The sequence below is a fragment of the Komagataella phaffii genome, chromosome 1 (genome assembly GCF_000027005.1).
Source record: "Komagataella phaffii GS115 chromosome 1, complete sequence".
NCBI lineage: Eukaryota > Fungi > Ascomycota > Pichiomycetes > Pichiales > Pichiaceae > Komagataella > Komagataella phaffii.
In genome coordinates, this window is record NC_012963.1 from 1,364,614 (window position 1) to 1,381,290 (window position 16,677).

At 39.3% G+C, this 16,677-nt stretch overlaps 7 protein-coding genes across 7 annotated transcripts; 5 read left to right on the forward strand and 2 right to left on the reverse strand.

Moving 5' to 3' along the window:
- Nucleotides 1-179: 179 nt before the first annotated feature.
- On the reverse strand, nt 180-398 carry PAS_chr1-1_0438 (Zn-ribbon protein; the record flags this gene model as incomplete). The annotated part of the gene is made up of 1 exon (XM_002490051.1): nt 180-398. The coding sequence occupies one exon, from the start codon at nt 396-398 to the stop codon at nt 180-182; it is 219 nt and encodes a 72-aa protein (XP_002490096.1).
- Nucleotides 399-726: 328 nt separating this feature from the next.
- On the forward strand, nt 727-1,329 carry PAS_chr1-1_0439 (40S ribosomal protein S8; the record flags this gene model as incomplete). The annotated part of the gene is made up of 1 exon (XM_002490052.1): nt 727-1,329. One exon carries the CDS (start codon nt 727-729, stop codon nt 1,327-1,329), a length of 603 nt encoding a protein of 200 aa, XP_002490097.1.
- A 938-nt stretch (nt 1,330-2,267) lies between these two features.
- Nucleotides 2,268-2,609, forward strand: PAS_chr1-1_0440 (Hypothetical protein; the record flags this gene model as incomplete). The annotated part of the gene is made up of 1 exon (XM_002490053.1): nt 2,268-2,609. One exon carries the CDS (start codon nt 2,268-2,270, stop codon nt 2,607-2,609), a length of 342 nt encoding a protein of 113 aa, XP_002490098.1.
- Nucleotides 2,610-4,130: 1,521 nt separating this feature from the next.
- PAS_chr1-1_0441 (Hypothetical protein) lies at nt 4,131-5,210 on the forward strand (the record flags this gene model as incomplete). The annotated part of the gene is made up of 1 exon (XM_002490054.1): nt 4,131-5,210. The coding sequence occupies one exon, from the start codon at nt 4,131-4,133 to the stop codon at nt 5,208-5,210; it is 1,080 nt and encodes a 359-aa protein (XP_002490099.1).
- Nucleotides 5,211-5,983: 773 nt separating this feature from the next.
- On the forward strand, nt 5,984-7,069 carry PAS_chr1-1_0442 (uncharacterized protein; the record flags this gene model as incomplete). The annotated part of the gene is made up of 1 exon (XM_002490055.1): nt 5,984-7,069. The coding sequence occupies one exon, from the start codon at nt 5,984-5,986 to the stop codon at nt 7,067-7,069; it is 1,086 nt and encodes a 361-aa protein (XP_002490100.1).
- A 53-nt stretch (nt 7,070-7,122) lies between these two features.
- Nucleotides 7,123-14,793, reverse strand: PAS_chr1-1_0443 (Component of the small-subunit (SSU) processome; the record flags this gene model as incomplete). The annotated part of the gene is made up of 1 exon (XM_002490056.1): nt 7,123-14,793. One exon carries the CDS (start codon nt 14,791-14,793, stop codon nt 7,123-7,125), a length of 7,671 nt encoding a protein of 2,556 aa, XP_002490101.1.
- Nucleotides 14,794-14,965: 172 nt separating this feature from the next.
- On the forward strand, nt 14,966-16,201 carry PAS_chr1-1_0444 (Cytoplasmic protein required for sporulation; the record flags this gene model as incomplete). The annotated part of the gene is made up of 1 exon (XM_002490057.1): nt 14,966-16,201. The coding sequence occupies one exon, from the start codon at nt 14,966-14,968 to the stop codon at nt 16,199-16,201; it is 1,236 nt and encodes a 411-aa protein (XP_002490102.1).
- Nucleotides 16,202-16,677: the final 476 nt, after the last annotated feature.

Consider the following 16,677-nt stretch of genomic DNA (forward strand, 5'->3'; position numbering starts at 1 on the left):
CCTATTTCAGAAAGCTAGAACCCAAAACTGGTTTTTCTCCTCTGATTGCTAAACTCTTGAGTACATCCCGATCGTAGTGTTGATAGTCGTTGCTTTGTTGACTTCGTCTCAGCCCTTTTGTGAGCTGTCGTCCATAATCTCAGTGATTCATTTCATAAGCATATTTTAAATGTAATATGTTAACTTAGTTGATCGACATATTGTTGCAAATCTTCTTCTTCAAAAACTACTTGAACCATTAGAGAGCAAGATGGACAAATAGCAACATCTTCCCCGTCCTTTAAATCATCTAAGGAGATTTGAAACCTATCCCCACAAGGACATGGATACTGGAAAATCTGTAGAATAGGATCAAAAATAAAATCTTCGATTTCTATATGATCATAAATTGTTTCCATGAATAGTATTAAAACCTTTGAGTACACCTATATGTCACTGGATGCTTCTTACAGATTCCTCATGTAGAACCGATAAAAAGTAAAGGATCATACAAAAAGATAGAAAAATAACAATCACGTGAGTAGATAAAGGGTAAAATAATCTTAAAAGTCACAACATCTTCAATCGGTAATTAACTTGGTCATGTGATTTGGCTCACTTGACTTCGCTTCTAAAAATCTTTTCATACTTCTCTTTCCTTAAACATCAAGTAAAGTAAGTAAATTACCAGAACTTGCGAAATCAAGTCATTGCTCCATTCAACTTCATCGGCTAACAGTTATTAGAATGGGTATTTCTCGTGATTCACGTCATAAACGTTCCGCTACTGGTGCTAAGCGTGCACAGTTCAGAAAGAAGCGGAAGTTTGAGTCTGGTCGTCAAGGTGCCAACACTAAGATTGGACCAAAGAGAATCCACACTGTCAGAACCAGAGGTGGTAACAAAAAGTTTAGGGCTTTAAGATTGGAGACAGGTAATTTCTCTTGGGCATCCGAGGGTGTCTCTAGAAAGACTAGAATTGCTGGTGTTGTGTACCATCCATCAAGTAACGAACTTGTTAGAACCAACACTTTGACCAAGTCTGCTATTGTACAAATTGATGGTACCCCCTTTAGACAATGGTATGAAGCCCATTACGGTAAGGCTTTGGGTAAGCGAACACAAGCTGAAGTTGATGAGGAGTCTGAGAAATCCCCTGAATTATTAAAGGAACAGGCCTCCAGGGCTTCGGAATCCGTTTTGGAGGATGCCTTGAGCCACCAGTTCCTTTCTGGTAAACTTTACGCCTGTATTTCTTCTAGACCGGGCCAGTCTGGTAGATGCGACGGCTATATTTTGGAGGGCGAGGAACTAGCTTTTTACTTACGTAGATTAACTGCTAAGAAATAGGCATTTAAGATATCAAGTACTCTTTGATGAAATTCGCTCGACCTTTCCAATAGGTAACGTTGATGTTTAAATCGTAGGATTCAATTATCATAATTGTTTATTAAAAGTATGATCTAAATGAATTTGTTACTAAAACTACGATGTTAAGTAGCAGAATTATACACTATCAGAAACTGATCATCCTCATAACGAAGCTTCTTGAAAGCTGCTTCAGCACAGGTCTGTAAATGTTATCATCACCTAGTGTACAATCAAATATGCCATCTTGTTGTTCCCTAACATCCAAAGATTGCTGAGAATGCTATGTATTGTAAAGAATGCGAAATCTTGAGAAGTTTTTACAAGTGCAAGTGGTGTACGGACCAAGTAATCATGCAATTACATTAGGGCTTTGAGTCAAGACTAACGAAACTAATCATGTTAAATCAATTGTTTACAAGTTAACAACTGGACTTACATGCAACTCTCCTCCATGCTAAACCACTGAATTCTGGATGGCTCTATCTAGTAGTATATTACAATCACTAAACATTTGCTGAACATGCATGATACGAAAAGGACACTGCGACAGCAACGCGATCCATGAGTGGAAGCGAAAAACCTAAACTCTTTTGAAAGCTTGGAAATTGTTTTCCTTTAATAAGCAATGTGGCACATTCAGCGCAGGCGATATTCTACACAAGTTCAGAGCATCATATTATCACTATGCTGGTATTCTCCATTCCGGACAGTGTTATCCAAAAAAAGTTCGTATTTCTTGAAAGTTAAACATGGTCAGCGCTGAGTCTGCTCTGCTCACCTCGACTAGAATTGCTCGTTTTTCGACGGTAGCGAATATGAAAATATGAAATTGTTGAGTGAGTCGTGGTTTCCGAGATTCCTACAGCAAACAGTTTCAAAAATTGGTAAATCATATCTGACTGTTTGAAACGTTGAACATGGATTTTTTCAAGAAATTGCTAGGTAGGAAACAAGACGATCATTTCTTCAAAGTAAACGGTGCACCAGGAGGTTTTCAGGACGATGGAATTCATCACAGGGGTGGGCCGGGTGAAAATCAAACTGGCAGCCCTGGTGGATTTCAAGGGAAAAGTACGCATGGTGCACCTGAGTTCACATCGCCTTCTAACGGATTTCAGGGGAATGGTCATCACCAAAAAGTTTCACATTTGAGCTCGCAACAGCAAGGGGCCCCAGGAGGATTTGTTGGTTCAGCAGTGCATGGTTCACCTGAAGGCGACTCTGAATTGGATTCGCACTACAAAGGTCACAGTGATTGAAAATAAGAATCTACTTTCAGCTTGTAAACTGCGAAATTACTGATTGCATTAGTCTTCTTAATGCTCCCCCTTATATCAATCGAATATTTTGTTTTCAATCTAGTGAGCTCTTATTGCATACTTGAAACGATTAGGAAAATAAGTGATAAGTGTAGGTAGGTGGATAACCCCTCGACAGATCCTCCGCGATGCTTCTTAGTGAGGCTTCACTCCTGACTTTTAAAATGGACTCGCAAGACCAAGAACTGGAAATCGTAGATGCTGATCGGGTTGGAAATATTCATGATTGCTGCGATCTTCAAGCGAAAGAAATGATAAGAAGGCATCTAGCCAGAATGTACACCCACTACTCGAACCACCATAGATGAATCTGGATCATGTGAAGAGAAGCAGATCGTTTCTGAAGGAACACCAAAGTGTAAGGAAATGCTGACTTTTCCAAAGCAGACCAACGCGACAGTGAAAAAATAGCCATGATCAACTGCCAAAAAGTGGCGTATCTGTTATGTTCCTTGTGATGTGACCGGGCTTGTAATGCAACCTACAGTCTATCACTAGAGTGCCATAAAAACATATGGAACAAAGAGCAATAATTTTAAAAGTGAAGTGCATTCAATGGGTTTTGTACTTCAAAACTGATCCCAATACAGTCCTAGAGAAAGGTTGGACTAATCATATATCAAAACTTTTCGCTTGAAATGAACCCCTCAAACTAAGTTGAAACTCTCGGTTTCTCAAATGAGAGCATTTGATTTTTCCTTGATTCTTAAAGCTACAGAAAGAAATGTATCAGCCATATACATGAATACTATCGCTAATAGCATTATCCCATTTTGCGAAAAGTGGTCACCGTCTTCTCAGATAGTATTCAAAGTAGGTTCTCATTTTCTTCAATGAGTAAGATTCATTAGAGTTATGTAACTTGCTGTATTCAAGAGTGCCCGTAAATGGAGATGACGAGATGTTAGCTACCCTTATTGGTGGGCACCTGACTGTTATTCCTCAATAAAAGAATGGTAGAATAACCTTTCTATAATCACAATTACTTGGTGCAGATTGTATACTAGGCAATAAACTTCAACCTAACAACAGTATTTGTAGTTGACACTCAGAAGCTAACCTTTGGGCAGCCAGTAAACGACAATCGAATTTGTCTATACTTATTTCTACAAATTTCATTCAGGTGCTACTGAGAGTTTCTTGATCTCTTTGGCTGACATTTTAGACGGATGAAGAATGCAGAATGATTCTCTTACACAAAATCAAAATCTGATCATTAGAAACAGATCAATAATTCAAAGTTCAGTATTAGGTAACATGTAGTGTACTTAACATTGTCTCGAGGTGAGGCCACAACATTGTACAAATTAGGTGTCCTACTACAGGCTGCAAGACAATCGATCTATTTCTATTTCCGATATCAGCATTTATTCAGGAGACCTATTTTCCCACCCCCTACATAGCATATATAGGGAGTAAGAGACCACAAGTTTACTGGTCGTTTGTTCAGAGCTTTAAAGAATGTTGCTTACAGGAGTCTTGTGCCTTTTGTTAGCATCTAACGCTGGCGCATCACCACTATCCAGAAGCTATCACGACGTGAAAACTGCCGCTTCCGTCGCTCGTACTTTAGTTCACAGAGAAAGTTTAACTCAACTGAACTCAATCTACCAATCAGGGGACCTCGAGGGAGTACCTGTCTCCTTTGTAGAATACTATACAGATTGCTTCAACGATGGTAATCCACTGATGCTTCTGGTTGACATTTCCACTTCACAAAAGAACATTGCTGAAGGTTCACCCTACTCTCTCTCAATCAAGGTGGGGGATCATCAGTTAACTGATAAGAAAGTGAATGGGAAGTACCCAGGGGAGACTTTCAAATCAACTGCAGGTTCCCCTCGAGTATCTATCACCGGGGAGTTGCATGACGTAACTGAACAAGTTTCGCACAATATTTCGGTTACCAAATGCTTCGTTGAAAGACACCACGATTCCCTGTTTTGGATACCAGGTAAAGAGGTAGCTCATTCCTCCAAGTGGTGGAAGTTTAATGTGGATTCCGTTTATTTTGTGGGAGGATTTGGTAACATGGCCTATATTGGAAAAATACCATTGCAAGAGTACTTATCTGCTCCCTTGTTGGATGAGGAAGAGTATTTGCAAAAGTTGGATTATTATATGCATTCAAATTGGGAGAAAGTGGTAGCTAATAACCCCAACCATTCTCCAGAATATATCAAAAATTTCAAATCTCATAGTTCCCCACAAAAAGTATTTGGAAATTATCACAACAGGGTTGGCCACGTCCAGTATCACGAAATAGACGGATACTCGAAGGAGGATGTCAGCTACCTTGCAGCTCACCACTCTGAGAAAACCATGAAACAACTTCACGATCGAAAGCCATCCTCTTATCATGGTCGCCATGAAAACAAAGATGGAGATCGCAACTTGAAGAATAAGATGCAGAGATGTGGAGCACCACCTGAAGATGGTGGGTCGATTGAAAGACATATTCCCATTAAGTCTCTGCAAACAGATTCAAACAAATTGGGACTTTTCAAAGAGTTTTTCCAGAAGGCAGCACGTCTTTTTTGATGCAGTTAAGCTTAGCTAAGTCTTCTGCGATTTCTTTAGCTTCATCCGCCGTTGTCTGTTTTGAACATTACATTTTGCAATCTTAGTTTCATAAATTACTTTGGGAAGTGCGATTGTGTAAACGAGATTCAGTTATTTAAACGAATTCGAAGAAAGATTTTCAATAGCGATAAATGATGAATACTATTTATTTGTTGTCAGGCATACCTTTTCCCAAGGGAAGATAGTAAGTATCTGATAACCACAAAGAATTGTGTTAGTCTTGCACCACTCAAAGAATCCTGACAATTTCTGGGCTTCGGAAGGGCATCCTCCTTTGTATTGTATGTCCAAACTGAATAGATTCCGCTGCGTAACGCAATATGAAGTAATTCATTCATTTTTGGCCAATTCTCCATACATCTGTTATCCATTGGAGTGCAGTTCGAGGATAATAGAAATGTGGCTTAGACTTCACTCAGGGCTAGCACAGGTTCGGACTTAAGATATATGACCTAGATAGAGAGATGTGTATAAACAAGTGTAATTCATAAATTTCTTGACCTGTTACAGACATGTGGATGGCCAAGCAAGTACTTGTTTGTCCAGCGAATACTGTCGAACATCACCGGTAGTAATCAATTTCCCACTCTCGCCCTTCGCGAAGCGAAGAAGGATCTTCTGTCAGCGACAAGAACTGAAAGATGCTTTTAGGACTAAAGTAGTCAGTCCTGATTCGTGTACTTTATTTTGAGCTTCACCAAGTGTCATTTCTGACCCCACAATTAAGATAAATGAAGCAAAAACCCACCATACCTTCAGCCGAAACGGAGGCAGACCGCCTCAGGCTCAAATGCAAAGATCTCAAGCAGAGAATAGGTCAACTAGAAGGTACGAGTGAGCTCGCGTCTTTAGCTGTAGGTCGCCTCCGTTACCTAGTTCGTCGCTCCCGGTTTGAGTACACTTTACTATTACATATGCTCAATGAAGCAGATTTCAGTTCCAATTCAGACTCAAGAGCGACTCTCTTACAAAGCTATTTTCAAGACGTTGACCTTTCCAAGGTGTTGGTTAATAAAGGAACATCAAAGTCTCCACAACATTTACCTGTGCTTTCTACAAAGAAAGCTAAACGTCCACCTAAGAAACCACGAGATCCAGATTTGCCAAAACGGCCAACTAACGCATATTTGATTTTTTGCGATCTGGAGAAAGATAAGATTCGAAAGAGTTTGCAACATGATCGTGATGTTGCTCAACCAGGGGAAGGCGTGCACAAGGGCAACATAGATCTTTCTCGTGGCCTAAGTGATGCATGGAAGTTATTGGACGAGGAGAGTCGTAAACCCTACTATGCTCTCTACGAAGAGGATCGGCGGCGTTACCAGAGAGAGCTAAAAGAGTATCAGCGCAAAAAAGTTGAAGAAGAGTCACCTACTAAGAAGCAAAAAGTGGAGCGCTTGCCCTTGCCGTTGAGCATGGAACTGGATTCAAATGCAGTGGATGTTGATGTTGATAACGAAGTCGGAGCGAGTATTGATGCGGAAGCAGATGCTGAAACCGACGTTTATGTCGACGCTGACATTGATCATGATATTGACTCTATCCTCGATCCATCTGATAAAAATTATATGCTTCTTGGCACTAAACCAACGGATGCACCGGCTGATAATTTTCAAGAAGACATTAAAAAGAAGGCAACGACCTATCCTCATATGGTAGATGCCAGTGTGCATGACTGGTCTCCTTCAGTAACTGCAAGTTCATCAACTGATCAAACTGTCGGTTCGAGTCGAGTTGTTAAGGGCGATGAGTCCCTACGAGATGTTTCAAAAAAAGACACAACAGAATTCAGGGATAATGAATCTTCCTTTTCATAGGATCGTACAGAATGCAGACACAACTTTAAATTTCCTACCATTATGGACGGTATCTATCTACTATTTTTTACGGGTTCGCTTGTCATCGCGGTAAAACTCATTCGACAAGGTTGCGTCAACAAATTTTCTTTGGTCCTTTTCCTTTTCTTTTCATGTCTGATAGCTCTCAGCTTCTGTGCCTCCTCGGGTTTAGTGTCTTGAATATCTTTCCAATGGGCTTTTCTTTCGGCCCTTCTTTGGTGGACAATAGTCTGAACTTCGACAAATAATTCAGTAAAAACACTAGTTCCTAGCTTTGAATTTAACATAGATACACACTCTTCTGCAAGCTGTTCTAATTCCATTTTTCCTCCATCGTGATACTCGCGTTCAATGAATGGGTACAAAGCCAGAATGATTTGTTTGGCATATAGTTGACGTAATTTATCAGGATTGACTAATTGAATGATGACTGCAAAGTATTGAATTCCAGCTTTCTTCGCTTGCGACGCTCTACTATCCTGCCTTACTATAGCGCATACTCGAGAGAGGGCCCACTCCAAGCTAGTGTTATATTGGCAATCCATTTCATCTTTTTGCAAACACTTGGCGTTAGATGAATTCCAATGCACTGATAAGCTACTCAGATTTCTGACAACTTGCTCACTCAATTTCTCCGACACTTGTGGAGCATCTAGCTGATGCAGTAGCCTATAAGCTATAGTTTGGGCATCGTATTGGTCAAAAACAGTCATGAACACAGCGGTGTGCTCTATAAGGGAACCGATGATGCGCGATGCTAAGAGTCGTATCCAACTATGAGGAAATAGAAGGATGCCAATCAAATCTTTCCAAATAGTTAACAGTCGGGCATCATTCAACTCAAGTTCCCCACGATGTTCAAGTATACAGGCAAAAGTATTCAAACAATAAAACAGTAGCTCCCATTCAATGATTGCAGTTGACGCAGCACTAGCAGAGGCAAAGACTTTGTGACAAGTTTGTAATATTAAGGCATCAAATTCTGAATTATAGCCCACGCCAGTTTGCTGAATTAACAGTTTGTAGGTGTGAAGACCACAACGTTGCAATATCGTGGTTTCATGATTCGTCCAAGCTTTCCCATATTTAATAATTTTCAACAATATTTCTGAAGATGAATGCTCATAGAGAATTTTCAAAATTTGACTAATCAATAGGCTAGCCATTTCCCTGCATTTTGAAGAATCGTCCACAATTGATACATTGATCAAAGATACAAAAAATGACGAAGACAATTTGCTTATCAGACCGATATCCGAAGACTGAACAACGTGGTGCAATAGCTCCATCACCGACTGACGACCTGTTTCAACAGGATAATCCAAATTATCAACTAGCATCATAAATTGCCTTTCCAATCGTCCTCGACTTTGGTCGTACTCCATCAAAAATTGAAGATAAACTTCGAGCGACAACTTCCTGGTCAGTTTGTTATGGTTTGTTATCATGATCTCAGCTACTTCATTCATAATGTCATATATCTCTGGAAGCATTACGTGCTGAGAGACCAATGACTTGAGAAATTCAAAAGCGAGTTCCTGTTTGGGAGGTTCGGCTAAATCAGGTTGAATTTGTAATAATATATGTTTAATGTCTTGGTTTGTTAACTCAATCTGGAACTTAAACTCTAATACTCCAGAGAGATATTTTAGGCAAGCTTGGCAAAGCTCTGAACCTGTATTAGGGCACTCTCGTAGGATTTTTAGCACTTGGGTGGTATAACGCTGAAAAAATGGGTTCTTCTCAGCAGGAAATGGCAACTGAACCAGAAGGATCATAATTCTTATGTTGGAAGCAACAACTTCATCATCATCACTTTGTGAAAGCGATAGCTCCAGAATGGGCAAAAACATGGATAAGTTACCCACTGTCAACAGATTCTGATGTTCTGCTAAAACATTTCCAAGAATATCGAATGCGAATTTCTCAAGTGTGCCCACGCTCTGTGAGTATTCATTCATTGTTTTCAAGGGCCTGCTGTCTAATTGTACCAAAAAATGGGCAGACGAGTCATCAACATTTCGATTTGACTTCTTCTTACTAGTCTCTTTCTCTTCAACGTAGCTCTGGGCTTGACGATATAATTCATAACATAGTCTTAGAACTTGTGCTGTATTTGCCTCATCATTGTAAGATAAACCTACCGAAAATCTATGCATTAACTGGTTGAGTTTAGTACGCACCTTCGAGGAAAGTCGTTCTTTGAGAAGAAGTTTTACTGGCCGAATAAGAGCAGAAAAGTATGTCAAAGAGATGTTTCTGGCTAGGATTTCGGCCGTTTCGAAACTCATCTTTTCCTTTACCTCCTTCGTCCTACTGATATAAGCATCTGCATCTTTCTCATGACCAGCAGCTCCAAATGTGTCTTCCATAATAATATCAATGATCAGTTGGGCACAATCATCCATATCACCATGGGCGAGATGATCATTCTTGGTCATATGGACCATCAGATGATATAACGTGTAACTAAGGATATGAACATGAGCTCCTCGGGACAACGCACCCTTAAGTTCCTTAATAATAAACTTAAAGTGTGACGCGCCTAGAAGCACAGCAATACGGCCAAGATATTCTCTAACAGCATCACGGACCGACTCGATCTTGCACCGCAGTTGTTGACAAATCCCTGTCAAAACTCCAGGAAGTTCAGCAATCATTGATTGCTCATCCAAACACATCACTGCCGAAACCATTCCAAGTGACAAAGGAACCCGGATAGATGCCGTGTTCTGTTCCTCATCTTCTTGTATAGAAGAAACACCTAGACGACTTATCATGGAGGGAAGTAAGGTCCTCTTGACAAAGAATTCTAATTCTGCATCTGTAGGGTATTCTTTGAAGGTCAGTAAATTGTCACCTTTTTTATAGTTTTCAACAGATTGAAACATGCTCTTGGAAAGAGCAACAACTATATTTATATTGTTTCTTAAACCATCAACTGTAACTTCCCGCTTCAAGCGAGCAAGATGCTTTCTTATTAGTAGTTTAAACTGACTCCATTTTAGCACAACTGACAGATATCCCATAGTATCAATTGCCTCAATGGCCAATTGCTCGTGCTTCTCATCCTTGGAAAAACATACTGTTTCAATGACTGGAAGGATATATTCATAAAGGTTATCAACATACAAATCTTGACGATGTTTTCTAAGCTTTTCCAGGGCCGAAAAACGACAATACGTTTGAATGTTAACAATGTCACTGAAAAAGTCAACTTTGTCCTCGTCACTTTCGTGTAGCTCCGCAAATTGCACAGAGTTGAACACCGAGCTCTCTTCAGTTTGGGCGATCAGTACCTTCAAATCATTCAACTCATCAAAGTGATGCGATACACTAACGATGCTTCTCAACACTCCAATATATTCAGTTCGAACTAGTATATTTTCATTCAAAAGTCCTTCTTTCAAATGCGGTAGCACTACAGCCTTTAGAATCTGTATTAGAGGTTGGGCAGCTTCGATGGTTTCCTTCAACGAGTAACACTCAATAAATCTTCTCAGGGTAAAGGAGGAATTTGATCTCAACGATAACTCTTCGGCATGATCGATGAAATAAAGAGAATTGTAAAGGATTGGGAGCCACTGCAGTTGTGTCAAACTCAGAAACAAGTCTTCGTTTATTCTTCTGAAGGCTCTTAGCCTCGTTGGGTAATCAATGTCCTTATCTGAATTAGGTCCATGTGCATTCAAAGAGTTTACCAAATCACCAACCGGATAAAGCTCTTCATACTCTCCTTGAAGTTTCATAAAAACACTCCCAATCATCAGTCTAATGTCGTTTTGAGTTTCGATTTCATAGGCCTTGGAAATGACTTGATATAAAGGATTAATTTCCTCGATAGTTGAAGCAATATTAGCCACCAAAGAAGCCAAAGTCTGATAAACTCGAATTCTGTCAAGCTGATCTATTTGTAGTTTTTGCTTATTAAGTACTGCAGTAACAGCTTCTATCAACTGAGTTTTGATTTGAAGGTCATTGACGTAATCATTCTCTACCAGGATCAAAAGTACATCGATCCCAAGAGTTAGTATTGGAGGCTCTTCTATCTTTTCTAAGAGTGGAGCCAATACCTTCAAAACAGCTTCCACAATCAGAGAGATAGCTTCAATGTAAACGTCATCTGGGACAACCCTGCTGATCATTGTTTTGACAAAATTGAGCACCATCTTCAAAACTTGGCAGTTGAAATACTCTGTATCCAATAAAGATAGAACAGCTCTGAGAGGAAGAAAGTCTTCGGTAAATAAGTAATGATAATAATTATCTCCTGACCACAAGCATAAAATCTTTAAAATAGAAGATGCTTGTCTTGAATTTTCCGGTAAAATTTTAAGCAACCGCTCCTTCAAAATAAATTTGAATATTAGTGGAAAATACTCATCCCATGAGAAAACTTGAGGGTCAAGAACAAGAAAAAATTTTCTCAAACAGTTCATGGCCGACTGTCTCAGGGTCTTCGCCAACTTTTCTATTTGAACTTCGGATTCATCTTTAACATCATCTTTCTTAGTCTGGACAAGAGTCTGTGCCAATGATAAAGAATAGACTAGAGGTTTAACTGAGTAACCCAACGCTTCCGTATAAGGTTCTCCCAAAGTAGACGCTACTGCTTGCAACATGTTAACAAATCCAACTTGTTGTTTCAAAGATTTCTCTGAAACGGTATGGGTGTTGACTTTTTGGTCACGGAAAAACGATTCACTATCAATGTTTTCATGTCCCAACGAAAGAAAATATATAATGTGACGTTTTTGCAGATTGGGCAAAATAGAGAGAACAGCATTTTTTTTTCCTTCTTTCGAGTCACTCCCTTTAGCTGTTTGAAGTTTACCATACAAAATTCTTAATACCAGGGGTATAACATAATCAATATCTTCTTCTTCAAGCAGGTTACTGTCTTGATTCTTGCTCACTAACCTGAAAATCTCATCTTTGAATGAAGTGTCATCAATCAAGTTTTCCAAATTATCCCTGTACTTTTCAATGTGTTTGTTTTTGAATGCAAATATACATTTCAGAGCCAATCTTTGGCGTCTGTCGTCTCTACTGGTCAATAAGTTGAGAGCATAATGATAGATCCGATCACTGTACTCAATGCTTTTCAATTCCGGAAACTCTGTAAAAAGATCTAAAAGCAACGCCTTATCAGCGGCAGAGAATACCTGGTACTTTCCCATTTTTAATTCACAATCTTCTTCAAACTTGTTAAGAAGAAAAGGCACAAGATCTATACTGTGTTCTTGAGGAAGACTTGGAAAAGTAATCAAAGTTTTTAAAACTTGACTTCTCATTGAAAAGATACCATTGAAATCATCCGGAGTATAGACCAGAGTATTGAGTAATGAAAATGAAATGTTTTCGTAAGATGAAAAGAATTGAGCTGAAGCATTTGAAAATTTGGCAAATCTTGTATCGGAAATGGTCGACCAAGGATTTGTACTGTGATGGCTAAAAGCTTCCTCTTGTCGCCCTAAAAAATCAAAACTATCATCCGCCTCTACTTCAGCAGTATGATTTTGAGGATCTTTCAAAAAGTAATAGGCAAGTTCCCAGACATACTTGCAATTTTTTGCAGCTATTTTGGGGAATACTTCCCAAATAACTTTCCAGGAGGGCGAAAATTTGTTTGCCAGTTGGCCAAAAAAGAATCTCAGCACGACAATATCACTTAGGTAATTAGGGGGTGATGAAGAATAATCTGAGGCTAAATTCCTGAGTCTCAACTGGATGTCTCGACTAGACTCAAAAGAGAGGGGAATATCTTCTATCAACAAGCATTTGCGCAATAATGACACTGTCTGTTCAGTGTCATTTATTTTGAGAAGAATAACTATGATCAACTTTAAAGTACTCTTACGAACCTCGTGATAAGGCAGTGAGCAGTTGGTGCAAAAGGACTGAATGAGAGATAACTGGTTATCATTCAACATTTCCAAAGGTACCTCATTTCTTAAGCCACTCAAAAATTCGGTAGCACCTTCTAGATAGTGGACGTTAGTTTTATGAGAATCTGCACATCCGAGTAATTTCTTCACAACATGACCCATAGTTTCTGAATCAAGGTCTACTCTCGATAATGTCTTTAAAGTGAGCCCAATTATCTCTTTAGACAAAGTTGAATTGGATCTAAAACTTGCATCAAAAACCTTCCTTACAATGTGGACAAGTTTGGGATCAATTTTTGAACCTGTTAAATTCAGTAACCTGAGTCTCCAGAGATTCTCGTAGATCGCCTCGTCAGACTCGTCATCTAAACATAGTTGAGCAACTAGATGATGAGGCAACTCGGGAGAAAAAGTAATGGAAAAACGACTATTCAGGAACCCATGATTGTCTGCTGCCATAGAGAGTAAATTCATCTCAGAGATCTTATGAATAAAGTATGTTATCTCTTTGGTTGAGGTTCGCCAGTTTTCTGTCATGAACTGCTGCAGGTATGCGTTCGACAAAGCTACAGTCTTCTGAACATTTAAACTCAAACACAGCTCAATGAAAGGGAGAAATAAACTGCATTTGAAGGAAAGGGCTCTGCTGAATAACTGGCGGTAATATTTAGCCATATCTGACATCTCGCAGTTCCTCAGTAAAACCGCATATAAATTCAAAGAGAGTTGACAAAACCTCTTCTCTTCATTGTTTGAAGAAAATTCTATTACTCTTTCTGCAGTCTGGAGGATTTTTGTCCAGTTACTTATCTTAGAGCCGTTGTCCGTATATACCAAAACGGTTAATATCCTCACGAAAGAACAATAGACATATGATTCAAGGGGCTCGTTCTTATCTAGTACCTCATTCAATTGAACCAATATAAGTTCATTCAGTCCTCTCGCTTGCTCTCTAGTGTTTGTATGACGTAAAACATTGGATAACGTATCACATAACACAGTAGTGGCCATGTCGTGTTCAGGTTCAGTGACAACATAAGAAACTAGAGCGGCAAGAATCTGGTCAGATTTGCTGTGCAAGGAACCTGAAACTCCTTTCATGGACTCAGAGTACATAATTACCAAAGCCTCAAAATAAGTTTTGTGGAAAGTCTTCATCTTTTTCGGCTCCTCAAACGAAAACTTTATCAAGTCCTTTAAAGCATTGGGGGCAGCTTTTTTAATCAAAAAAGACAAAGCCTGAGAAGAAAATACGACGTTGTATCTTTTTGTGTCATTCTCCAACAAAGGCGTCAAATACCTGAACGTTGGAATCAAATTCTGCGAGAGGTATTTGACTAGATACTTGAAAATAAATGCAATACAGTCGAAAATCCACTCTAAGCAAGCTGCATCAGTTTGTTTTACAGACAAATCTCTAAGAACTTTCATTATTCTCTCATAATACTCTAGGAAGTCTTCGCTTAGGTCGTGACATAGTTGAGCAGTCATCTCAAGAACTGGCCGTAATCCTAACGCCTGGTTGGTTTGAAGAGATCTTTCTAAAGCATTGAAAATTGCGTCTTTATGATATAATAACTGCGGAAGAGTCTGACTAATTGGTGTAACCTCGTCAACGAGATCGATAAAGGAGCTAGTTGCATTCAATTCTCTCCAGTGATTCAGGGCAGATAGGAAATGGGAAACATCAGCATAATCAAAGGACCTCTTCGAAAGCTTTAGGGTGGGTTCTATCTTTATAGATTCTATATGATCCCTAAAGGACCTGAACTGATATCTCCTAGACGATTCATTGGTATTTTTCTTCTTTGCCATGTGTTGTCTAGTATGCTTGAATCAAGAGGAATAAACTTTATAAAAGCGGCTAAAAATTTTGAGATGATGGTGTACGGATGGTTTACCTAAGAGACAAATGTGAAGCTTCCTTCGTAGGATAGACAGCATTTCGAGAGACAATGCTTTCAAGCGTCATTCGCCCTGCCCCTGTATGCCAAAAGAACCCTCTGAAAGAACAGTCTTGTTGCCCCTGGAAATGTCGAATGCTGCTGACAGAAATCCGGAACAGCTCAAAAGAAAATCTAATCGCCCGATTTCGAATGAACTGGGGCCAAAAATAACACCTCAACGATCATCTAAGACAACCCAAAAACTGAAGCTATTACCAGAAAATGATTACAACGATAAAGAGAGTGGAAGAGGTGTATATTCACAAATTACGCAAATAAAAGACTCAACGGCCCGAAAAGATGCAGAAAGATTGGGTAAAAAACACCGTTCAATGTTACCACGGGTTACTGCCTATTGTACAGCAGGGTCTTATAAGATGAGAGATTTAATCAGGTGGTTGAAAGATCGCAGAAAGATTCATAGCACCATGCCTAAACTGTTTGATGAATGTATATACACACCATTTGTTTATCGAGACTGGCGAGGAAACGCTAATAAGGTTATAGACACCAAGGAACAGAAAGAAAATAGCAACGACAAATTCATCATGCTAGATGACGAAGGCGGAAAAATTGATCTAGCTAGAAAGAAAAGTGATTTATTTATATTTGAGTATGGAGTCGTCGTTATGTGGGGCTTTACTAGAAGAGAGGAGAAGTGCTTCTTGTTGGATCTTGCTAAGTTTGAGAATGAAAAACTCTCCAATGAGGACGTACAAGTAGAGGAGTTTAACTACTATATCACAAAATCTTATCAGCCCAGGATCTATAACGACTTCATCACTTTGAGAGATAATGGGAATTACGTAATAAAGCTTTCCATCTCATATGCCATATCTCAATCGGTTAAGATATCACTTTTTGAGGAATTAGTCAGTAACACCATAGAAGATACTCAAGATATTCCCCAACAGATAGCTGTTGATGGTGAGGTTGCGATGACTCGTGAAGAAATCATGAAAAGTATTGGAGAGCTTTTTATTCTAAGAATCAACATAAATCTACATGGATCGGTACTCGATTCGCCAGAACTTATGTGGACTGAACCGCAACTTGAGCCCATTTATCAAGCCACAAGAGGGTATTTAGAAATTGAGCAGCGAGCTGCACTACTAAATCAGCGGCTAGAGATTATTTCTGATCTTCTGCAAATGCTTAAGGAACAACTGGGTCACTCCAAAGATGAGTACCTTGAATCCATCGTCATCGCACTCATTTGCGCAGAAGTGCTGGTGTCAATTGTAAACATTATCGTTGATATGGTTGCAGGGTATTGAAAAGTCCCACATTAGCAAGACCATCTCAATTCTAAATGTACTCTATGTGGCCTTTCCAGTGATGCAATTAAAGCTACGATGATCTTGCTTGATTACTATCCCTGAGTTTTTGAAAGCAATAAAACGACTGACAGGCTGAAGAGTGAGCGACTGTCGTTGTTTCCAGAGTCAGATCATTGCTTCAAATAATAAAAATATATTTGCTTCAAGGAAGTCTGCTGCAAATAAAAGAACATACACCGTCTGTAAACCCTAGAAAAAATTCAAGATAAGGAAAATCTTACACATCACATGCCTTTCCGCATGCGACCAGCATATTGAAATACAGGCATCTTGCAAAATGCTTATGTCAATCATGACCGTCTTACCAATCACATATTGAAGGTGTGCTTTAACCCTCAACACGGACAATTTACAATCAAAGGTCCACCAATTTCAACAAAAAAAAACCTATACCGTTTGGTTTGGTTTCACCT